This window comes from Onychomys torridus, chromosome 4 (assembly GCF_903995425.1).
Source record: "Onychomys torridus chromosome 4, mOncTor1.1, whole genome shotgun sequence".
Lineage (NCBI taxonomy): Eukaryota > Metazoa > Chordata > Mammalia > Rodentia > Cricetidae > Onychomys > Onychomys torridus.
In genome coordinates this window covers 117,467,328-117,491,801 of record NC_050446.1, presented here as the reverse complement: position 1 = coordinate 117,491,801, position 24,474 = coordinate 117,467,328, and the positions used below count along the sequence as shown (strand labels likewise).

The window sequence follows — 24,474 nt, the reverse complement described above, 5'->3', positions numbered from 1 at the left end:
AGAAGTAAGTTTCCCAGAGAGCCGATGCCTTATCTAATCTTAGGTTCTTGGCCTCATTTAACAGTATCAGATATGGGTTCCATCTCATGGAGTGAGCCCTAATTAAATCTAAGCAAAAAGTAATTGGTTGCTCTCATAACATTTGTGCCGCTCTTGTACTGCTGAGCATAGACAAAACATTTTTTAATGTTCAACCTTTTTTTTCTCAGTAGTTTTCATGCTTTGTGTTCATCTCCCTTTTCCATTTTAGGACACCATGGCAAAGAGGAATACAGTGATAGGAACTCCATTTTGGATGGCTCCTGAAGTTATTCAGGAAATTGGGTACAACTGCGTGGCAGACATCTGGTCTCTGGGAATAACTGCCATAGAAATGGCTGAAGGAAAGCCCCCATATGCTGATATCCATCCAATGCGGGTAAGGAAACAGCCAGTTGGATGGTTGGTTACTGGTTATCCATAGGAAGTTAGTTGGCAACTGCCTTGGTTATATTCCAAACAGGAAATGAGCTAATTTTATATAACGATAAATGCTTCTGTAGGTGATATTCTTCCCCTGGTATTAGTTTGAATCTAGTCTATTCTGAATTCTAGAGTGTCTTGATAGCCTCTTGAAGGACATAGGCTATAGAAGTGTGTAGATCGACTTACATATTGTATTTACATTATATACACTTTTAACAGCTGAGGGAACTACATTTTCAGCTTTGTAAACATTGGCTTTCCATGTCATCATTTTCTGTGACTCCCTTTGGGTCACCAGCTGGCAGATACTGCTTACTTACTACAGTGCCTTCTTCAGTGTGCTTTTGGTTCACAGGTTGTCTCTTTCATGCTTGATCTCTGTAGGTGTTTTACTTTGTGAATCCTCAGACTTACCTGGTGGCTGTGTTTTCTCCAACCTGCATCCTATGCCCTCTTACAGCTTTATGGCTCACAGGCTGCACCTCCCATGACCTCTCTCAGTACTTGTACTCTAAGGAGTTCCCAAGCTTTTCTCATTCAAAGAACACACAGCTCTGTTGAAAGGACACCCCCCACCCCCACCTTTCCCAGAGGCTCCACAGCCTTCCCACACCTCCACCCCCCACCAGTTCTTCCTTGTCTTTAATTAACTTATTCTTTCACTAAAAGACTTGAGCTGGGGGCTGGAGGGAGGGCTCAGAGGTCAAGAACCCTGATTGCTCTTCCAGAGGTCCCGAGTTCAATTCCCAGCATCCACATGGTGGCTCACAACCATCTGTAATGAGATCTGGCGCCCTCTTCTGGCCTGCAGAGATGCATGCAGACAATATTGTATACATAATTATATAATAAATAAATAAATCTTTAAAAAAAAGATGAGCATTTTTGTTTTTTGTTTTGTTTTGTTTTTCGAGACAGGGTTTCTCTGTAGCTCCGGAGCCTGTCCTGGAACTCACACTGTAGACCATGCTGGCTTCAAATTTTTAAAAAGTATTCATATGCCTGAAGACAAATTCCTTTTTTTTTTAATGGGACTGAAGAGGCAAAGAGTGGAGGGTTCACATGGTTATACTTCTAGGTAAAGGATACAACTTAGTTGTCTAATGTAAAGAGTTTTATCTTGCATAAAGTAGGGGTTTCCATCATTTAAAATTGAACAATTAGTAGTCTTTTTAGAGAAATTTATTTTAATTGTGTGCTGCCCTTGGAGGCCAGACGAGGATGTCAGATTCCCTGAAGCTGGAGTTGTAAGTGGTTGTGACCTGCCTGACATGGGTGTTGGGAACTGAACTCAGGCCCTCTGTAAGAGCAGTATGTGATATTAACTACTGAGCAAGCTCTCCAGCCCTTAGTAATAACCTCGATCTTTGTAAAGTAGAATTTAATTTGCTTTATTTTAGTAGCTTAATTTTTAGCTTTTCTTTTCGGCACAGTGAGGATTTGAGGGACTGGAAGGATAGCTTAGTGGCAGACATCCTGTTTGTCATCCATAAACTCTGCATTCAGTCCCTAGTACACATACATACACTCTCTTTCTCCTCACCCCTATGCCCCATACTTACACCTTCACACATGATTAAAAGATGAAGATTAATGAAAATCAGTTGGTGTGGCTCCAAGCTGAGAGCTCCCTGTGACTTTCAGGACTTCTGGTTGATGATCTTAGAGTCATTGATGACACCAAGTTCATTGGTGGCTTTGAAGGAGGGGAGTTTAACAACTGTGGGGCTGGCGTTGTCTTCAGGGTACACATGCTCAAAGGTGGTGTCTGTCCACATTGTGCTGTAGTTGCCCCTTGTCCCAAATTTGTTTGAGGCTAAAGGGATGGCTCACTTGGTAAAGTGTTTGCCTTGCAAGCATGAGGACCCAAGTTCATTCTCTAGCATCTACATAAAAAGCTAGGTGTGATGATGTGTGTTTATAATCCTAGCACTGGGAGAGAAAGTCAGGTAGATTCCTAGGGCTCCAGGCTGGCCAGCCTGCCTAACCTAATCGTTGTGAGACTCAAAAACAAGATCAATGGTTCCTGAGGAGCCACACTCTTGTTATTTTGTTAGTAGTGGGGATTGAACCAAGGGTCTCATTTATGTGAGGCAGCTGCTCCACCACTGAGCTACAGTCCCACTCAGGAGTGACACTTGAGGTTGAGCCTTGGTCTTCATGCACACATGCACGTATGCACATGTACTTGCACCCACACCTGCACGAACATGTATAGTACTACCACGCAGACACACAGACACACAAGGGAAAGGTTTGTTTGTTGTTGCTTGGCATTGTTAGGTTTAGAACAGGACTGCGTGTGAGCAAGGGAAGGGAAGGAGAACAGTATCAGAGTCTGGTTTCTGTACTCTACGTGGACACTGTGTTGGATAAGTGGAAAAGCATTTCACCAAGTAAGTGTAGTTGGATTGGAGTGCCATTTTCATTTTACCTATTTTTTTTTCTAACTAGGCAATATTCATGATTCCTACAAACCCTCCTCCCACATTCCGTAAGCCAGAGCTGTGGTCAGACAACTTCATGGATTTTGTGAAGCAGTGTCTGGTAAAAAGCCCTGAGCAGAGAGCCACGGCCACTCAGCTCCTACAGGTATGCGAAACCTCTCCATGCCATGCCTACATTGCTGTATCACTTGCTTGGACGTAGGAATGAGGTATAAGATACTCCATACTCTGAGGGAGATGTAAAACTATTGAGATGGAAGGGCATAGAAAATACTGAACTTGCCAGGCGGTGGTGGCACACGCCTTTAATCCTAGCACTTGGGAGGCAGAGGCAGGCTGATCTCTGTGAGTTCAAGGCCAGCCTGGTCTACAAATTGAGTTCCAAGACAGCCAGGGTTGTTACACAGAGAAACCCTGTCTCAAAAACAAACAAACAAAAAAACCCCCAAAGAACAAAACCCACTTAACTTGAAGAACATACTGGTAATGGAAGGAAGTGCATTGAGATTGAGTTTAGTTTTTTTTGTTTTTTTAGAGACAGGGTTTCTCTGTGTAGCTTTGGTGCCTGTCCTGGATCTCGCTCTGTAGATCAGGCTGGCCTTGAACTCACAGAGATCTGCCTGGCTCTGCCTCCCAGTGCTGGGACTAAAGGCGTGGGCCACCACCGCCCCCCGGCTATTTAAGAGCTGTAAGAAGCTCAGAACTATTTCTCACACCAGGAAGAGCAGTGGGTGGGTAATGGCTCAAGACTGATGTCAAGTCATAACTGGCCAGATGTGTGTGCATCTGGGAAGAGTGGAATGGATGAAGTGATGATGACAGAGGCTTGTGGAAGAGCTTTCTGTTCTGCAGTTCTACCACATGCTGAAGCATCCTTTCAGTCTTTAGAGTACATAAGAAAGGCTTGGAGACCTTTGCCCTGTTGGTGATGGGGACCGGCATGTACTGTCCCTGCAGGGAGGGAACATGGGTACTGCCAGAGTAAGTGTGGGTATACAGGCAACTCCTGTAAAGAATTTCTGCACGCAGCTCTAACTGCTGGGGCTCCTTGTTGCTCCACAAAAGCAGGAAGCAGAAGATGGGCCTGGTAAGGTGTCTCGGAGGGTAAAGGTGCCTGCCCCAGGCCTGCAGCCTGAATTTAGACATAGGGACCGATGTAGTGGGTGAAATAAAGGAAAAAAGAACCTCTTAGGTAAGAAGGAGAGGAACGGCACAGGTCCAAGCAGTCATCTGTCTCCTTAGAGTCATCAAGTGACTGGCCTAGTTGCTCCCTGTGTGAAGAGAGAAATTAGATCCACTGATTTATATGACAGATATTGCCAGATCCACTGATTTATATGACAATATTGCCAGATTTCTGCTATGTGCCATGCACTGTTTTAAAGTCAAGCTGTGTCCTTTGTTCTCCATTTTATTCAAGCACCCATTTGTCAAGAGTGCCAAAGGCGTGTCGATACTGCGAGACCTAATTAACGAAGCCATGGACGTGAAACTGAAGCGCCAGGAAGCCCAGCAGCGGGAGGTGGACCAGGACGATGATGAAAACTCAGTGAGTGTCAGGCGTTGCCGTGGCTTCAGGAGTAAATGCTTGTTAGGTCGTGGTTGCTGCAGAAGTGAGAAAGTAGCTGCTTTGGGGAAGCCTGGAGCTAGAGACTCACAGCACTTTGTCCCAACCTCATTCAGTGTCACTGGACACTTGGTGGGTCTGTGTTTGCTTGTTACTCGGTGTTTCTCAGAACGCCTACGTTTTACTGTTTTGCCCCGTATCCTTTATCCAGTTGATCTTTGAGAGGGGGCAGGGGGAGATATCCCCCAGTTTGGAGACTTGGTTTACCAAGCTCTTTTAAAATTTTCATACCGTATTCTGGAGTCACTCACAGCTTTAGAGATTTGAAGGGTACGTGTCGGCTTCTTAGGTCTGTGCTGGAAGCCAGATGAGAAGGAAGAAGAGGAAGGTCCTTTAGGTTAGACATGCACTTGTCACATGGGTGACTTTATGATCATCTCCTGTTAAATGTGTGCTTTTCAGCTTCCAAGGTATGTATACAACCTAGAGAAGTGTCAAATCCAGGAATGTTTGCACCAAGATGGGTAACAGTAATTCAGAAAGTTAGCAATCCTTTGAACAAATTTGTTCACTTGTAGGAGGAGGATGAGATGGATTCTGGCACAATGGTTCGAGCCGCTGGTGATGAGATGGGCACCGTGCGAGTAGCCAGTACAATGAGCGATGGAGCCAATACTATGATTGAGCACAGTGACACATTGCCGTCACAGCTGGGCACCATGGTGATCAACACGGAGGACGAGGAAGAGGAAGGAACTATGAAAAGTGAGGCTCTGTCACACTGACTGCTCCAGGGACGGGTTCTCCTGGTCTGTGCTGTCTTTGTCTCGGGCCTGTTGTTCTGTTCTGTCGCCCTAGCTAAGTGCTTGTCAGGAGGAGAGACGCTCAGCAGGAGGCCGTTGGAGGGCTGTGTGAGCAGGGGGTTGTGGGAAGGGGTCTGCTTTTGATCCCCAGTGGCTATCCTTTCATGATGGAAGAGTTCCCCGGAGGAGGGCAGATACATTGTTTTGATACATAATTCATCTCAATTAGGAACGAAATTTGAAATGCTGTGGGTTTTTTATTTATTTGTTTATTTTTTTAAATTTTTTTTATTTCTCTGTGAAATAGTCCTGGCTGTCCTGGAACTTATTCTGTAGACCAGACTGGCCTCAAACTTACAAAGATCCACCTGCCTCTACCTCCTGAGTGCTGGGATTAAAGGCGTGCACCACCACCTAACTTGATAGTGTCTGTTTAACTAAGACAGTCAGTCAAAGGTAATTGAGCAGTTTAAAAAATTCTGTCAAGTCTTCTCAGAAGTATCCTTTCTTTTTTCTCTCTTCCTTCTTCCTCCTTTCTTCCACCCTGCTGCTTCTTTTCTTCTCTCTCCTTTTCTTACCCCACTACCCTGCCTATTTCCCCCTTCACTTTCTTTGTGGGGACTAGACCCCTGAGCCTCACACATGCTAGGCAAACACTCTGCCAATGAGCTCCACCCCACCACTGCTTCTGTCTTTTGAGACAGGGTCTTAGTGTGTTGCCCAGGCTTCTCTCAAACTTCTGGGCTCAAGCTGGTGCCTGTGATCAGAGTCTGGCCTCGTGTTTCAGGTTGTTGTCATTGGATTCAGAAATGAAATAAAAGCCCACAGAGACTGCAGAGGTAGCTATTTAGGCAAAGCACAGGTGAGAATACACTGCAGGAGAGCGGTAGGCTGCAGGAAGGCAGTTACTGCCTGAGGAGGCTTCTTTTTGTGGGAGCCGAGAGGAAGGAGGGACTGGTTTCTAGGGAAGTAGTTTGGGTGGTTCTGTTGTTTTGATTAATAGATTAGTTTATATGATCATTTCCCCACTGCTGTGCATGCGTCTTTCTATAATGCAGCAGAGTTATAGGAGAGTCCTGCCTCCCTAGAAGTTCATGTGAGGACACACTAAAACTAGTTCAGGCCAGATTTGTCTTTTTTGTCTTGTGCTTGGACACGAGAAGAATATGATTGCATAGTGTTTGTCAGTTTGATGGTTGTTAAGGGAAGGAGAAACCTATTCCATTGTTCAGTGTAGGGTGTGTGTGTACCCTGGTCAGATGGGGGTCCTAAGTTGCCAACAGGTTGCTAGGTGCATTTTTCAGAGAGTGGTGCGTGTGAATAGTAAGTGCAGGTCAAGGACCTTCCCAGGTTGCCAAGTGAAACGAGATGGAGTCCCGGTTACTAAACTATTTCTAGTGCTTGCCTGCCTCAAAGTGGTTCGTTCTCTCGCGTCAGCCTCCCAGGTAGCTAGGGTTTTAGGTGTGTGCCACAGACCCGGGGTTGCCTTTCCTCTGCTGGCTGATCTTCCTGTGATTGACTTTATTCCTGGGTTCAGCTCTTGACTTCAGAGTCCTGCACTCTACCCCGAGTACACAGAGGTAATAACTTGAGAGTACAGACTGATAACTGAGGTGTATAGGTCTGTTTAAAGGCCCGGGTCTCGTTGGTCATCTTCTTTTCTCCCCTTTAACTTTCTACCCCCATGCAAGGGATCAAACTCTAGGCTCCACGTGTGCTAGTCTTCTGTAGAGCTCTACCTTCAGCCTCCACTTAGAATAGTTAAGTCTTCCTTGTAATCCAGGGATCAGCAAACCAGTCTAGGCCAGTCTGGTCTGCCTCCCACTTTTGGTGGTAAGGCTCAACTGGAGCACAGCCATGGCCATTCCTTTGTTGCTGCTGGTGCCTCTGTACTGAAAAGGCTGAGTTGAGAACCTGTGAAAGACTGTTGCCTTCATGGCCTGAAGTATTTTTTGTCTGTTCCTTTACCGACAGAGAAAGCCCGTTGGCTAGTAGAACACTTGACTGGTGCCATGTGAAGCCCTGGGTTTGATCTCTAGGGAGGGTGCACAATTAAAAGAAAGAAAGAAAAAGATTATCAAACAGACCTGGGGCTTTAAACCGAAGCAAAGGGATCAGACTGGAATGGCTTACATGTAGAGTCTGGATAGTCCAACAGTGGCTGGCTGCAGACTGGAGAGCTAAGGACGGGATAGCTGCTCAGTCCACAAAGCTGAATGTCTTAGTGGTTGGTCTCAGCCTGGTCCTGAGGGCCTGGAAGAATCCTGGAGAGTCTTCCATGGACTAGTCTTTAGTCCATGTTGAAGAACCCAAGAAACTAGAGTCTAATGCCAGTAGGGATGGCAGGGACAGTGGCTGCTGCAGTAGCAGCAGCAGCAGGGACAGGTGTGTTATTAAGAATCCCAGACAGGCTAGCAAGCAAGACTGTTTTTTTGTCTCAGACCTTTCTGTATCTGAGCTGTTAGGTGTTGCTATCCCCTCTCAGGGAGAGACTTCTTTTCAGTCAGTCCTTTTCATAAATGCCCTCACAGACTGACTACTCATTGTATCTCTTAGTTGATCCCAGATGCCATCAAGTTCAGTGAATGAAATGAGTTCTAATATCAGGGTAAGCTAAGGGTGTTGTCAAAGTATAGTAGAAGGGTATTTAACTTGTACTGGGGCTCCTTTAGAAAGAAAGGCTGTAGGCTTGGCAGCAGGCAAGTAGGTGGAGGTACTCCGGCAGAAGGAGCCCTTTCCACAGAGCCTCACCAACAGCTTGGTGAGTTGAGGAACTCAGGATAGCTTCTTATGGCTGAGAGGGACATTTGCAGGGCAGGGTTCTCAACGTCTCCTCTGCTCTTCACCTTCCAGGTCATGGTTTGCAAGGTAACCACTAGCCTCTTGTTTTCAAAGGCAACATAGTTCCCTTTGTCTGATTAGGGGCTCAGATTCATTGTCCCTGAGACTATAAAGGAATGGTAATGTTAGTGGTAGATTCATAAGTTGATAAAACTTCTGGAGTGCCTTGTGTATCAGGCATTTAAAAAGTTCAGATTTGGGGCTGGAGAGATCACCCCACAGTTAGGAGCATTTGCTGTTCTTCCAGAGGACCTGAGTTCAGTTCCCAGCACCCATATCATAACCACTTGTAAGTCCTGCTTCATGGGATTAGTATCCTTTTTAGACTTTGCAGACACCTGTACTCACATATAAACAGACCTCTTGCTATGTACACATAATTAAAACTAAATCTTAAAAGAAAAGGTCAAACCTTTGACCCTGTAAATTCCACTGCTAGGAACCAGGCCCAAGAAAATAATAAATTATATTCAATAATTTTCCCAAACATGGTATTTATAGATAGAATACTGTGTATACAAAAACATTAGGTACAGTTCCAGCCCTTAGCTAATATATGAAGAGAGAGAACATTAGCTAATTGTACTTGTCTGAAAACATATTGGCAATTCTTGTTAGTCTGTAGAATATGTGCAGGGCAGACTTCTGGGGTTGTTTTTTTTTTTTTTTTTTCCGAGACAGGGTTTCTCTGTAGTTTTGGTGCCTGTCCTGGATCTTGCTCGGTAGACCAGGCTGGCCTCAAACTCACAGATATGCACCTGGCTCTGCCTCCCAAGTGCTGTGATTAAAGGCATGACCACCACCGCCAGGCCTATTCTGTTATTTTTGAATGAGGATTCTAGAAGAAATTCTCTTGATCGCAAAAGTGAAGGTCAAATTCCTGTGTGAATTGTCAGTATTGGGATTGTTGTACTTCCTCTGTGCCAGCAGAGGGAGCTCTGTATTAAGCTATGAATTGAAATTGTGTTCCCATTCATGTTTACATACCCTTTCTTTTTGGATCAAGGCTATTATTTACCTTTAAGTATATATGTATATTTATTTTATGTGTTTGGGTGCTTTTGTCTGTGTATGCATGTCTGTGCACACATGTGTCTAGTGCCTGCAGGGATCAGAAAAGGTTGTTGAATCTCTTGGAACTGTAGTTACTATGAGCCACCATGTAGGTGCTGAAAATTGAACCTCCGTCCTCAGCAAGAGCAACCAGTTAAGTGCTCGGCCATCTCTCCATCCTCACCTTTACTTTGAGTCTATTTTGAGTTACCACAGCAACACTAGGGCATTGCCTTTATTTCATTTAGTTAGGAGATTGGACACTTGGCAGAGTTGAAGTCTGAGTCAGCCCCTCAGCACAGTGTCTTTTCCTCTCAGATTTCTAGTAAACTCTGTCATTCTTCAGCACAGTGCCACACACAGCTTTTAAAATGGCATCAGTTTAAGCTGTCCCAACCAAATAATGGAATAGGATTTCAAAACAAAACAACTCATGTGCAGAACTGATTTTGGGGAAAAGTTATACCATATTTTATTTTTAGTATTTAAAATTAGGTGTATATGTGTGGGTATGTGCACTTGAGTACAGATGCCTCAAGAAGTCAGTGACTTGGATCCCTTGAAACTGGAGGGACACGTGTTTGATTGTGAGTCAACTGATGTAAGTGTTAGAACCAAACATGGGTCCTCTGGAAGAGCAGAACATGCTCTTAACTGTTGAGCCCCATCTTGGTTTTTAAGACTGATTCTCTCTCACTGGCCTAGAATTCAGCAAGTAGGCCAGGCTGCTTGGCCACTGAGCCCAGGGATTCTGCAGTCTCTCCTGGGTCATCTGTCTGCAAACCCTTAATGCATTGAGCTGTCTCCTCAGCCAGACTAGCATTCTGAAGTATTTTATTAAGCTACTAAATTTATTTTCAAAAATTGTCTTTGTGTGTGTGTGTGTGTGTGTGTGTGTGTGTGTGTGTGTGCACACATGGAGGTCAGAGGACAACTGGAGCAGTTGATTCTCTTCCCGCTGGTGGGTCTGGGGCATTGATTTTTCTGCTGAGACTTCTGTTTAGATCTGTACTCCATTTTTTATTTGAATTATTTGGTGTTTTGATGTCTAGTTTCTTGAGCCCTGTATCAGATGTGGGGTTGGCAAAGATCTTTTCCCATTCTGTAGGCTGCCATTTTATCTTATTGACAGTGGCCTTTGCCTTATAGAAGGTTTTCAATTTCAGGAGGTCCCATTTATTAATTGTTGATCTAAGTGTCTGTGTTGTTGGTGTTATATTAAGGAAGTAGTCTCTATGCCAATGTGTTCAGTTTAGTTCCCACTTTCTCTTCTATCAGGTTCAGTGTAACTGGATTTATGTTGAGTTCTTTGATGCACTTGGACTTGAGTTTGTGCAGGGCAGTTGATACGAATCAATTTGCAGTCTTCTACATGTTGACCTCCAGTTATGCCAGCACCATTTGTTGAAGATGCTTTCTTTTTTCTATTGTATAATTTTGGTTTCTTTGTCAAAAATCAGGTGTTCATAAGTGTTTGGATTTATGTCAAGGTCTTCAATTCCATTGATCCACGAGTCTGTTTTTATGCCAGTACCAAGCTATTTTTATTACTATAGCTCTATAGTAGAGCTTGAAGTCAGGGATGCCTTTGGAAATTCCTTTATTGTACAGGATTGCTATAGCTATTCTGGATTTTTTGTTTTTCCATATGAAGTTGAATATTGTTCTTTCAGACTTATGGGACACTATGAAAGTAGTGCTAAGAGGAAAGTTCATAGAACTAAATGCCTGCATAAAGAATTTGGAGAAATCTCATATTAGCAACTTACCAGCACACCTGAAAGCTCTAGAACAACAAGAAGGAAACACACCCTGGAGGAGTGGACAACAGGAAATAATCAAACTGAGGGCTGAAGTTAACAAAATAGAAACAAAGAGAACAATACAAAGAATCAATGAAACAAAGAGTTGGTTCTTTGAGAAAATTGACAAGATAGGCAAACCCTTATCCAAATTAACCAAGAGGCAGAGAGAGAATATCCAAATTAACAAAATCCAAAACGAAAAGGGATACATAACAGACACCGAGGAAATCCAGAGAATTATTAATGTCATACTTCAAAAACCTGTACTCCACAAAATTGAAAAGTCTAAAAGAAATGGACAATTTTCTTGATAGGTACCATGTACCAAAATTAAATTAAGACCAGATAAACAATTTAAATAGATCTGAAACCCCTAAGGAAATAGAAACAGTTATTAAAAGTCTTCCAACCAAAAAAAGCCCAGGTCCAGATGGTTTCAGGCAGAATTTCAAAGAAGAGCTAATACCAATATTCCTCAAATTGTTCCACATAATAGAAACTATTAGGAACATAATAATAGGAACATTGACAACTTCTTTCTATGAGGCTACAGTTACTCTGATACCCAAACCACACAAAGATGCAACAAAGAATTACAAACCAATCTCCATCATAAACATTGATTCAAAAATACTCAATAAATATTGGCAAACGGAATCTAAGAGCACATTAAAGAAATCATACACATGATCAAGTAGGCAGGGATTGTTCAACATATGAAAATCTGTCAATGTAATCCACCAAATCCACCAAACTGAAAGAAAAAACCCACATGATCATCTCATTAGATGCTGAAAAAGCGTTTGACAAAATCTAACACCCCTTCATGATAAAGGTGTTGGAGAGATCAGGAATATAAGGAATATACCTAAACATAATAAAGGCAATTTACAGCAAGCTGACAGCCAACATCAAATTAAATGGAGAGAAATTCAAAGTGATTCTACTAAAATCAGGAACAAGACACGGCTGTCCACTTTCTCCATATTTATTCAATATAGTCCTTGAAGTTCTAGCTAGAGCAATAAGACAACAAAAGGAGATCAAGGGGATACAAATTGGAAAGGAAGAAGTCAAACTTTCACTATTTGCTGACGATATGGTAGTATATATATAAGTGACCCCCAAAAATTCTACCAGGGGACTCCTATAACTGATAAACACCTTCAGTAATGTGGCAGGATATAAAATTAACTAAAAAAAAAAAAAAATCAGTAGCTCTCCTATATACAAATGATAAATGGGCTGAGAAAGAAATCAGACATATTACCCTTTATAATAAGCCACAAATAATATAAAATATCTTGGTTTAACTCTAACCATGCAAGTGAAAAACCTGTATGTCAAAAACTTCAAGTCTTTGAAGAATTAAAGAAGATATCAGAAAATGGAAAGATCTCCCATGTTCATGGATAAGTTGGATTAACATAGTAAATATGGCCATCTTGCCAAAAGCAATCCACAGATTTGATGCACTCCCCATCAAAATCCCAACACAAGTTTTCACAGACCTTGTTTTACTTTTATAGATGAATTGTTGATGTTTTTCGGTGGGTAGCTTTTCCTTATCCTGTGAGATTAGGAATTTGTAAGTTTCCTTTTTTATTTTTTATAGAGAAGGCCTTGCCTGTGAATTATGACCTTAGTTTTTTCCCTTTGTGATCCGTGCACCTTTTTTTCTGGTCTACTCGGAGCTCTAGTATAGTTTGAATAGCAGTGCCTCTTCTCGTCCTGTTGTTCACCCTAGAGAAAAGTCTTCTACTATCTTTATACCGAGTCTGACTGTGAAACAGAATCATGAGGGCTCCTCCTTAGACTACAGTTCTTTTACCTCTGGCTTTACTATTTTGCGGTTGGATTTTCCTGCTTACTAATCGGGTTGACATAGCTTTTCCCTTATCTGTGGCTCAGCATCACTCTGTTGTGCACATGGTACATGTGCTCTCTGTTTCCTTCCCTTCTACCCTCTTGTGCCAGGCGTTGAGCCCAGGGACCTCATCACGCTGCTCAGATATTCTCCATGGAGCTGCACAGAAGCTCTGATGACCATTTTGTTTGTTAGAAACAGAGTTTTGTTCACTGTGTATCTGCCGCCAGCCTGGAACTTGCCATGGAACCCAGGTGGCCTCAAATTCAGATCCCCTCGTCTCTGCTTCTTGAATTCTGAAATTGTAGGCGTGTACTGCTGCTATGCCTGTGAATTATTCAGAAGTGCTTTTTTCAAAACTACGGGTGTGAAATTTTAAAACTGCCCATTTCAGTTACAGAGAATTGAGATTAAAAAACATGGTCTATGTGGTAACAGTTCTTTGGTACTTTTTGAGACATTTGTGGCTTGGCATGTTTGTTGTGAATTTTTGTCAAATAGTCTTTGTGTGCTTTAGCAAGATTGTATTTTCTTCTTTTGAAAATGTTTAAAAGCTCTGTGTATGTATGCCATGAAGCAATGATGTAGAAGTCAGTGGACAACTTTTATGGGTTCTGAGAATTCAACTCAGGTCAACAAGCTTGCATAGCTAGTGCCTTTACCCAGTGGGTCATCTTGCCAGCCTAAGAATGCGTGTTTCCAGTTGTTTGGTACAGGAATGTATAGCTAGTAGACTTAATTTGTTAATTTAGCAGGTGCATGCTTTCGCCTGGTACGAGGAAATGCCAGGTCTAAGCCTATCAGTTCTGAAAAGTTCTGTTTGCTGAAGATTCGACACCAGTGCTTGGTGACTGCACTGATGTGGCCTTGCCTCTCTACGTGTCCACATAAACTGCCCTCTCCTCCTTTCCAGGTTTATTTGCAGTGGAGGTAGAAGGGAAATGGTATTTACTAAGTTCTTGTTCCTGGTTCAGGCCTTTCCCGTTAGACCCTGTGAACTGAGGAGCACGAGGTGATTTCTTCCTAAAATTTGCACTTGCTTCCCAGCATTCTAATTCGCTCCCTAGAGCAATAGCTACACTAGTCTGTTTGGAATAGAATATTAAAGCCAAGCAGCATAGTTGAGTTCAGGAAGCTCTGTGACTGAGGACATCTGTTGTGGCTATGTTTCCTCCTTTAAAACCAAAGGCCAGGCTCCTGTTGAAAAAATTTCACTTCAGCACTGTCAGATATGCAGATCAGAGCTGCCTCCCAGAGAAATTCTTGACTCCCAGCCCATTTCTTCCCACCTGCGGGTGCCTGAAGGAGGCTGTTAACACATCCTTGTGCTGTTTTCCTGTCTCTGTCTTGGAGGATAGCATTGGCAAGTATGGTAATCAGAGTGTAAGCCTGCCTGTGTCTGAGCGCTCTTTTTTACAACAGTAGCTTTATTGTCTAGTTTCTGATTGCTTCAAAACTTATCAGAAAACTCAGTGCTTGTGTGTACCTGGCCCTCTGAATTGGCACCATAGGAAAGTTCTGGATAGTGTTAGTGCTGTTACATGACCAGAGTGAAACCCTACAATAATTTAGTTTCCTTTGCAGTTTTGTTTCTGAAGGAGGGCAAGAAAAGAAAGAAAAATAGTGGAATGATTTTTGGAATCAGTCTTTGGCTTGGAGTATATATATTTCTGGGTCTCATAGATGAAGTCTCCTTAGGGAGGCTGTTTCCCTTTTGACCTTCAATTTCCTAAACCTTTAGAAAAATAGGGCACAAGAAGTTTTATTTTGCAGTTTTGCAAACTAATATAAGGTGCTACATATAAAATACTTAGTATCTAAATGCTCAGAGATGAAAGTGTTATAATAAGCATTTAGTTATTCAGCAAGAAAGAAAGAGGGAGAGGGAGAGAGAGGTTGAGAGAGATTGAGAGAGATTGAGAATTAAGTTCCCTGGCAATGAGATGATAGTTATTTTGAGAACGAGTTAAACAGCTCAATATACAAGATGGCAGATTTAAAGAAGGCCAGGCTCTGGGTCCCATGAGCCCTCTTTTATGAGGCTTCTGACCCCGATCTTAGCACTGGCGTTTATTACTGGCTGTCTTCATTCCCATCCCTGAAAGGCAGTCTCCTGGGGAACTGCTTTTCAGAAGAGGTTCCCTCCTGGGTGAGCTTTACAGTAGAGAAGCAGACACCCTGGGTTTAAACTTTTCTCACAGTGTCACAGATAACTGGAGGTCATCCTTCCAGAATGGAAACTGACTCCTAATTGTTTGTGCAGTTTCTCTTATTGTGTCCACATGTCGGGCTCACTTTTATCTTTGGAAATGATTAACATTCTTCGTTTCTTTGGGATGCGCCAGAAAACACAGACTCTTGGTGCCTAAATATTCACTCAGAGAGCCCAGCCAGACCACATACTAGGATGTGAAAGGACCAGATCTCCATGTGACCTGGGTGATGGGCTCAAGGCCTATAGTTTTTGGAATATAAGTTACTCCAGTGTGGTTTTGTTCATCAGAGGAGAGCCAAGAATAGCCACGAGGCAGTACATTTTTCCAAAGAGGGCAGCGGTGCAATAGTAGTGAGCAGAAAGGAGAGTGAATCCAGAAGTTAGGCTTTGGCTGTTGGTGTAAGCGGTACAGGTAGATAGCTTGATCCAATAGTACTCTAGTTCCAGTGCCTTAAGCTCTTCTGACCTGCTGGCTCTTGCTTAGAAAGAAATGGAGATGTACTGTAATCCTAATTTCAGTGGATCTATAAGGAAAAGTAGATGATTTTCTGTAAGCATGTCTGTGCTAAGAAATTCATTTTCAATATTTGTTAAAAAAACAACAACTATCCATTGTGATCCAGGAGATGCTTCCTAGATACTTACTGTGTGCCACAGCTGTGTAATGTGCAGAGCCCAAATGGGACATTTACTGCTGACAGGGAGCCTGCAGGTTAGAAACGTAAGATGGCGTCTCTTTACCACTACCAGAGCTGCACATGATGTCACTCTTCTCTCCAGCGCTTTGTACTGGGTAGAATTCGGTAGTGACTTGAGTAGCTGAGAGAGGCCCTCTGCATCTGAAGGTAACAAATCACTTGGTGAAAGGCTGGATGAGTTATGGAAAAAGGTTAAAGAGTTTGTAAGAAGGATAGTAAAGACTTTGATTGTGATAGCCACGGAGAATACTCCAGGCAGGTGCAGAGCAGCAATGTGGGCAGTATGTATTGAACATTGAGGTTGACTGAAACAGACGTGGGCATCGGTCAGCTTTTAAAAGGACTTTGAGTACCCAATAAGCAGTTTGAACTTGACACTGTTGTTAAGGGGGTGTTTGAAGACACTCTGGCCAGGAAAGGTGAGACGCAGTCTCAGGAGATTCTTACAGTACCAAGGTGTTGATCATCTTCATTGGTGACTGTTGTCTTTTCCGGTGGCTGTCCCTAGTGCTCTAGCTGGAGGCCTTGGACTTTGGAGCTAGACTTTCTCTTGTAATCCATATCAGCTCATTAGCGTTAGGATGGCTTGTGAGCCACTGTCTGGAACGCAAGTCAGTTCACAGATGCATTTGCCCAAGCTGTTTACCAGGGAGAATGTTTTTCTGGGCTCCAGGGCAGCTTACACCCTGTGGTTCTTAGTGGTTTTAAGACCATTCAAACATTTATGGCTATATGGACTTTATGTAATTAAGTCACTTGATACATCTGAAACCCATAGATGCTCCTTAACAAAAACAAAACCAGAAACCACATGTACAATAAATGTTAGATTAAAAAAAAATTCACCCCCCTATGCATGCATTTACATTATACTACGTTATTTTAATTTTTAGAGGCATTGCTGGAGTTTTTGTCTTGCAAATATTTATGCATGGATCCCAGAAGAAAATGGAGGCCTGTGCCCAGTTGTTTACTTTGAATAGAATTAATTACTATTTAGATAAAAAGAAGTTATTGTGGGGCCGGGCGGTGGCGGCGCACACCTTTAATCCCAGCACTCGGGAGGCAGAGCCAGGCGGATTTCTGTGAGTTCGAGGCCAGCCTGGGCTAAAGAGTGAGCTCCAGAAAAGGCTCAAAGCTACACAGAGAAATCCTGTCTCGGGGCGGGGGGGGGGGGGGGGGGGGACGGGGACGGGAGGAAGAAGAAGAAGTTATTGTGGGAATTAAGGAAAGGCTAGGTTGACCACTGTGGGTTAGTTAGTTTGACAGTGAAGGTTTGGGATGGATAGATGGTCACCCCAAAGAAGATGTAAACTCCCCTTTTTGGGTAAGCTCCTGTCTAGCATGCCCATCCCTGCATTCTTTTGTAGTTCTCAGAAATCCAGAAATAGAGCACACCTTAGAGGAAGGTCTTGTTGATTTATTTCAAGATTGAGTTATTGACATAATTTATGAACCATTTTATGGGTTATAAATGTATGCCGTTTACTCATTTAGAGTCTACAGTGACTTTTAGTATGTTTGCAGAGTTGTCCAACCACCACCAGTTTTTAATTTTTTTTTTTGTTTGTTTTTGTTTTTGTTTTTGTTTTTGGAGACATTTGGATAATTTCTTTTGCTTTTATGTAACATTTTTCAAAGGAACAGAGAGACAAGGCACAGGTGCGCATCATTTCCCTCTTTTCCTGTGGGTTTAGACAGGTTGTCCATTCAGTTGATAAATGGGGCTTACAGAGAAGTAGGACACCATAGTATAGTAGAACATTTATTTCCTGTATTGGATAAAAGAATCAAAGCAAGATATGGCTGTTTTCATGGTTTGTCCAGTCCATTCTCCCTGTGGCTTCAGGTTTCCCATATTATCATTCAGCTGAATGTGTTCATTTCCTGTGATACATCTGAAAAAATACTCTAGTTCAAATTGAAACAAAATGTCCCCTGACCAGCCGAAGGCCTGGGAGCAGGAGAGGAGAGGAGAGGACAGGACAGCCTCACCTTTAATCAGCTGGGAGTGATGCTCTTATGCTTTTCAATTCTGACAGGCTACTTTTCTGCATTTGACCATCGAGCTCAAGGTTGCTGAAAGAATGGGTCAAAGATAAGGTTCCTGGGCAAATTCCGTTCACTCACTCTTTCTGCACTTAATGGCAGTGCTAACATGTCAAGAATCTTCATTTTGGTTTTAGAGAACTCACTTTATGAGGTACAACTCACCAGGCTTAAAACCTGACGTTCACATCAGTTTTTGTTGTCATAACTATAAAATCTCAGGCAAATGTCACATCTGTAAAACAGGAGTCACAGTCCTTCAAAAGATCCTGCAAGGATTTAGTGAAAATCCAATTGTGCGAAGTGTGGCACTGGGCGGGTTTCTAGCATGTACAAGCCTTCTTTGTTTGTACCTTCTGTGGTGGTCAGGAAGTAGGGATCAAAGTCACGTGAAAGCCTCAAACTCAGGTGTTTAGTAGCAGTGTTGGTGGAACTGCCCTTGGGTTTCTAAGGGAAAGCTGTGGTGGACTAAGGTGGTGTGTGAGTGAGCAGGGTAGGGAGGGAGACAGGATGGCTAAATCATTTAGCTTTTGCTGCAGAACGAATTACTCCAACATTGAGTGGATTAAATAGTAGCTAGTTTACTGAAAGCCTGATTCTGTAGGTTAGCAAAAGTTTACACTTGGATATTTCTTTTGGTCCGGTCTGTTTGGCTCAGATCTGTGGTCAGCTGGCACACTAGCAGCTGGGCTGGCTTGTGTGAAGGCCTCAGCTAAGACAGCTGCTGACTAGTACCCCTCCGTGGGGTGTTTACTCCTGGGAAGCTCACTGAAATTTATTAACACTGAATACAGAAGATTTTGAAAGTCTCTGCTGGCTATCTATAGTCAAGACCAGAAGTTTAAATCATTGTACCCTCTGGGATAGGGACTCTTTCAGTTAAAAGAGAACCGTGGTGAAATGTGCACAAAATCCCTAGGCTAGTAATTAGTCTGTTGGGCTATTTCCAAAATCATCTTTGGGGGCTACAGATAGCTCAGTCAGTAAATGGCTCGCCTAGCGTGCACAAAGCCCTGGGCTTTACACACTACATCCCCAGATAATCCTCCCACCCAACCCCCCAAAATAAAACCCTGAAATCATCTTTACCTCTTTGGTAATATGGTGTATGTAAACTTTGACTGATTGTTTAGCTATGATTAAATTCCGAAGAAAAGTATGACTTTCATTCCCAGCTTATGTCTGAATATGTGATTAGATTATAAAGCATAGTTTTTTGTTTAGGGGGGCGGTCTCTGAATTCTGAGTCATGTCAGGGATGATCAGGTCCCTGGCTTTGGTAGCACATGATGAAAGCAAAGGACATTGTTAGGATTTCTTGTTTGTGATGCTTAGTTGTTCAAAGAGACAAAGAATAGTTCTTTAGTTCTAAACACATTAGGAATCTTTTGTTTTGTTTTGTTTTGTTTGTTTGTTTGTTTTTCGAGACAGGGTTTCTCTGTGTAGCTTTGCACCTTTCCTGGAACTCACTCTGTAGACCAGGCTGGCCTCAAACTCACAGAGATCTGCCTGGCTCTGCCTCCCGAGTGCTGGGATCAAAGTTGTCTGCCGCCGCCACCGCCACCGCCACCGCCACCCGGCCATATTAGGAATCTTTAAGGGAGTTGTGAAGGGCTGTTGTTGTCAAGTAAATAATTGAAATAGGAGGAAAGCAAATGTTGCTACTTTAACTAGTTTTGTTATATTCTCCTAGGAGATATTATTTTGATATTTTTAATGAAATGATTTAGAATTAAGCCACAAAAATGTTTTGAGTCTCGTCCCTTTTATGTATTTATTTTTACATTATAATTTAATTAATTAATTAATTAATTAATTAGAGACAGAGTGTCACTGTAGCACAGTTTGGCCTAGAATTCACTGTGTAGCCCATGCTATAATGTGGTCATTTTGGTATTCATAGTGTCCTCAAATTGATAGTGGTGGTTCTCTCCCAGGTACCTCTTAAATTAAATGCCCATTAGTTTTGAAAAAGTGAATCTTCAATTGTTTTGAGTAATCTTAGATTATTGCATTAGTAATTTATTAGACCTCAAGATATACATGGGCCAGGCATTGGTGGAGCCCACCTTTAAACCCCTGCACTCGGGAGGCAGAGCCAGGTAGATTCTCTGTGAGTTCGAGGCCAACCTAGTCTACAGAGCGAGATCCAGGACAGGCACCAAAACAACACAGAGAAACCCTGTCTGGGGGAAAAAAAAATGGATTGAGGCTTAATAAAATACATAGAATTTAAAAATAGCCCAGTTTAGTAAGTATTTGAGCATCTATGAAAATTCACACCCCCTATTAACATTTATAAAGTTGCAAGGGACGTGCTACAGACACTTCAGCTCGATGGAATTTCCCCTAATAAGGGCCCCAGATTCTGTTTTTCTCAAAAAAGAGTGGGTGTTGGGGGTGTCAGTTTGGCGACATCAAACCATTGCTGTCGGTTGCTTCTGAGAGGATCTCACACCAGTGTACACATACACACATACACACACCCATAGATGCTGTTTTGTGTTGGCCAGCTGCTTCTGAGCATGAGGCCTGCCCTCATGTGTGGTTGACAGAACCACTGTCACTCCACTGGAGAAAAAGGATTTTTCTTTTCTCATTCCGCTTCTTGTCCAGTTTGTGTTAATCACCATCTAGTACAAGAGGAAGCTTCTCTGATGAGGGTTGTGAGCTGCACTGGTCTGTGGGTGTAGCTTAACAGTTGCTTGTCTAAGAAGGTGGAGGCTCACTTCATGATTTTTCTTCCTTAGTCTGGAGTTTGCTATTGCCCTTATGAAACCCTTCTTTTCAGTAGAGGAGGGTTTATGCAAACTCAGATCTGCGCTGGGGATGTTCACTGGTGTTGGGGTGCCATGGCTTTGGTGTTCTTGAATCAAAAAAGCTTGGCAAAATCTTTTTAAAAACCATGAGTTCCTTTTAAAAGCTCTAGTTGAGATTCATCACTGCAGGCTGGTCGTGTGGCTTCTGGCTCAGGGTTTCTTTCTTACTCAGTTCCAGTCCCTGACAGCAGCTGTACACTGTAGAGTTGGTTCAGCTGCAGTGAGAGTGGCTGACCCCCCTTACCCGTGAGTGCATCAGTAGTTTCAAGTTTGTCAGTTGAAGCGTGAAGAAGTGGTCCCTCATGTGGCTTAGTTAAGTTTCTCTTGTAAGTGAACCAAAGCAGTTTATTTTTAATCTTTGTGAGGAGCAGTTGGGTAGCTTTGTGTATGCTACCAATCTTTAGTCCACTATCTGCTCCCTTTTAAGGGTCTCCTTTGATTTAAAAAATTATTTACATACTGGATTCTTATCTCCACAAATCCACAAAGTATCCTCACAATTTTCTTTCTTTCTTTCTTTCTTTCTTTCTTTCTTTCTTTCTTTCTTTCTTTCTTTCTTTCTTTCTTTCCTTCCTTCCTTCCTTCCTTCCTTCCTTCCTTCCTTCCTTCCTTCCTTCTTTCTTTCCCTCCCTCCCTCCCTCCCTCCCTCCCTTCCTTCCTTCCTTTCTTTGTTTTTTGTTTTTGTTTGTTTGTTTTTGTTTTTTTGAGAGAGGGTTTCTCTGTGTAGCCCTGGTTGCTCTGGAATTCACTCTGTAGACCAGGCTGGCCTCACCTGCCTCTGCCTCCTGAGTGCTGGGATTAAAGGTGTGTACCACCACTGCCTGGCTTCAATTCTTTAAAAAATAAGTTCTTTAAAACATTTTATGGTATTTGTTGCAAACATTTTCTTCCATAATTTGTCTTATACTGTATGTGTCTTTTACCATTTAATAATTTTAAAATTTGTGCTGCTTCCTTCACACACATGAAGTAATCTATTTTATATGTAAACATTTTTGTCACGGTTGGGAAGCCTTTCCCACAGGTAGGCTTTAAATGCATTCTTACACTTTCCTCTAGAGTTGATAGTTTCTGGTTTTGCAGTAATTGTTTATCCACTTGGAAGTTTCTTGTTTTGGGTATGAGATACATATCCAATGTACTCCTTCCCCAAATAGCTATGTAATAGTTTGGACTTTGTGGATTTTCTAGTCTGTTCAGCTGCCCAGTGAGTTGCGGGTGTTTTGTATTGTTACCATATTCTGACTCTGTCAGCTCAGCAGTCTCCAGGCTGATTGACTAGGTTTTCTGATGCACCTTGTTCATGTGTAGGATTAGGTGACAGATCAGTATCCAGCTGTCTCAGAGCCAGTCCTTCCCAGAGGAAGGCACTGAGCACAAACCACGGACGGCTTCTGTCTCCTCAGCTAACCCAGTGTTACATTTTCACAAGGATTGTTTTATTGCAGTTCTTGTGGTACTTTGGTATTCAATAATAATGGAGCTTAACAACTAACAAAGCAAATGTAAGAAGCACCTAGTGTTTACATAGAACACATGAAACAGCACATCATGGTCTTGGGTGATTGGTGGGTCTTAGCAAATTCTGTATCGACTCCCCCATAAGAAGTAAGTAGCAACATAGTAAGCAATGGGTAACCCCTAGCTGTGGGCAAACTTGGGATTGGTTGAAATGGTTGATGATGAGAAAGAAGACAAATGTCTGATGGTTTATTTAATATTTTGGTATTTTTTTCTTTCACTGAGTTCAATTTATGCTTTACATTTGATATTATACCCCATGATTATAAATCATTCATAAATAAATTTTTTTTTTTCCAAGACAGGGTTTTTCTGTGTAGCTTTGTGCCTTTCCTGGATCTCGCTCTGTAGACCAGGCTGGCCTCAAACTCACAAAGATCCGCCTGCCTCTGCCTCCCGAGTGCTGGGATTAAAGGCGTGCACCACCACCACCTGGCCATAAATAATATTTTAAAAGTTATTTGTGGGCCAGGCATGATGTTCTGTGCCTTTAATCTCAGCTCTTGAAAGGCAAAGGCTGGAGAATCTCAGAGTTTGTGACCAGCCTAATCTATATAGTGAATTCTAGGCCAGCCAGGGCTACAATGTGAGACCCTGCCTCAAATAAATGAACAAACAAATAAATAAATGACAACAAAGTAAGATCCTGCCTCAAATAAGTAAACAAACAGAAGAGAAAAGAAAAAGCAAGTTATATAAGGTTGGGGTATAGTTCAGTGAGAAAACACTTGCTGGTATGTACAAGGCTTTGTTTTTGATCTTCAGCACCAGAAGAAGCTCATGCAATATTTCACAAATGGAAGGATTGTCCTTAACTTGTATTTTATTTTTCAAGCACATTTGTCTCCTTTCAACTAGAACGTGAGCTTATTAAGGAGCAGTCACCTCCCATCTGTCATCCTCTGTCTGCTATAATGCTTATAGAGAGAATAATGAATATGATGGATACATATATTTTTGTTTGCTTCTCAAATATTTTTAGAGTTATTTGTTACAGGAAACCAATAATAAAGAGAACAATACTATTATTGAGGCTTTCTCAGAATCATTGACATACTCAAATCTTTGTGTTTAGAAATAAGGACTCTGGGAAAACATATCCATATATTCCAGGGGGCCTCAGAATCTGTTTATTTCCATAAGAAGTATTCAGAGTGAGGATTTGTGTGTTTCTCTTTAGCTTCTGTAAAGAGGCCTATATCCCATGGAAAGACTTGACCTGGAGTATTCCATGTAGGCATCCTGCCCACAACTGCATATTGTGTTCCTTTTAACCTTTTGTTTTTCTTGGTTTTCAGGAAGAGATGAGACCATGCAGCCTGCAAAACCATCTTTCCTTGAATACTTTGAACAAAAAGAAAAGGAAAACCAGATCAACAGCTTTGGCAAGAGTGTATCCGGCTCTCTGAAAAATTCTTCAGATTGGAAAATACCACAGGATGGAGACTATGAGTTTGTGAGTAGTGCTGGAATTAAAAACAGTTATGTCTTCTGGGAAAGGGATTGGTAGTGCCACACATCCAGTCCAGTCATCTTGCTCACAGTACCTGAGACTTGTGCATTTTCTTACAAAGTTCGAGCCTCCTATAACTGTCCTTGGCAGCAGCTCCAGGGCCAAGGGCCTCACTAGTTTGAAACAATAATTTTACTGACATTTGAAAAGTCCTGGGATCCCTGACTAATGACTTTTTTTTCCTTTAAAAATTCTTTATTCACTTAATATTTTCTGTTTTGTCCAGGTTAAAATGATTAGTGATAAAAGAAATATTTCATAACAAAGTGAAGAAACAACTATAATAGTATATTTGGGATTGTGATCTTTTATTTAGGAGTTGCATTGGAGGGCATTTGACAGTATTTTGTAATGTCTTTTTTGTTTTCATTAATCATTCTTTTAATTTTAGACTGAGGATTGTTCTAAATCTTTTCAGAGTTTGTTATGTAAAACTGGGTATGTTTCCCTCTTGTTATAGAACATCTTCCTTCAAGTGTAGACATTTATTAATGTTTGCAGGATTTAATAAGTAGAGGCAATAAAACATTTTGGGCAAAAAGTAAGCTAAGGAGCCCAAATTTTGTTTGTGACTACAGAAAATGCTTTTTTCTGTTGGGACTCTTTACATTCTCAAGTTCTAAAGTGTGCTATTCAGCTGTGTCAGAAATCTGTTGGTCTTTATAAAAGAGTTTAGCTTGGGCGGTGGACTTGAGCGCCGAGAGACCTATCTGGTCCTTCTTTCCACTGACTGTTGACTGCACAGAAGTGATGCCATCCCTCCATGACTTATTCTGTGCTGTCGTAGAATGCTGTGGTTTCTATAACTCAG

The 24,474-nt window shown here is 42.1% G+C and overlaps 1 protein-coding gene across 2 annotated transcripts in view; it reads left to right on the top strand.

Annotated features, from left to right (window-relative positions):
* The window catches only part of Stk4 (serine/threonine kinase 4), a 91,960-nt gene that overhangs the window by 25,692 nt on the left and 41,794 nt on the right, over window positions 1-24,474 (top strand). For both annotated transcript variants that reach the window (XM_036184482.1, XM_036184483.1), the window contains exons 6-10: window positions 251-418; window positions 2,920-3,057; window positions 4,333-4,461; window positions 5,058-5,244; window positions 23,449-23,606. In XM_036184482.1, coding sequence (XP_036040375.1) covers window positions 251-418; window positions 2,920-3,057; window positions 4,333-4,461; window positions 5,058-5,244; window positions 23,449-23,606 — 780 coding nt within the window. The remainder of the gene's footprint in view (window positions 1-250; window positions 419-2,919; window positions 3,058-4,332; window positions 4,462-5,057; window positions 5,245-23,448; window positions 23,607-24,474) is intronic.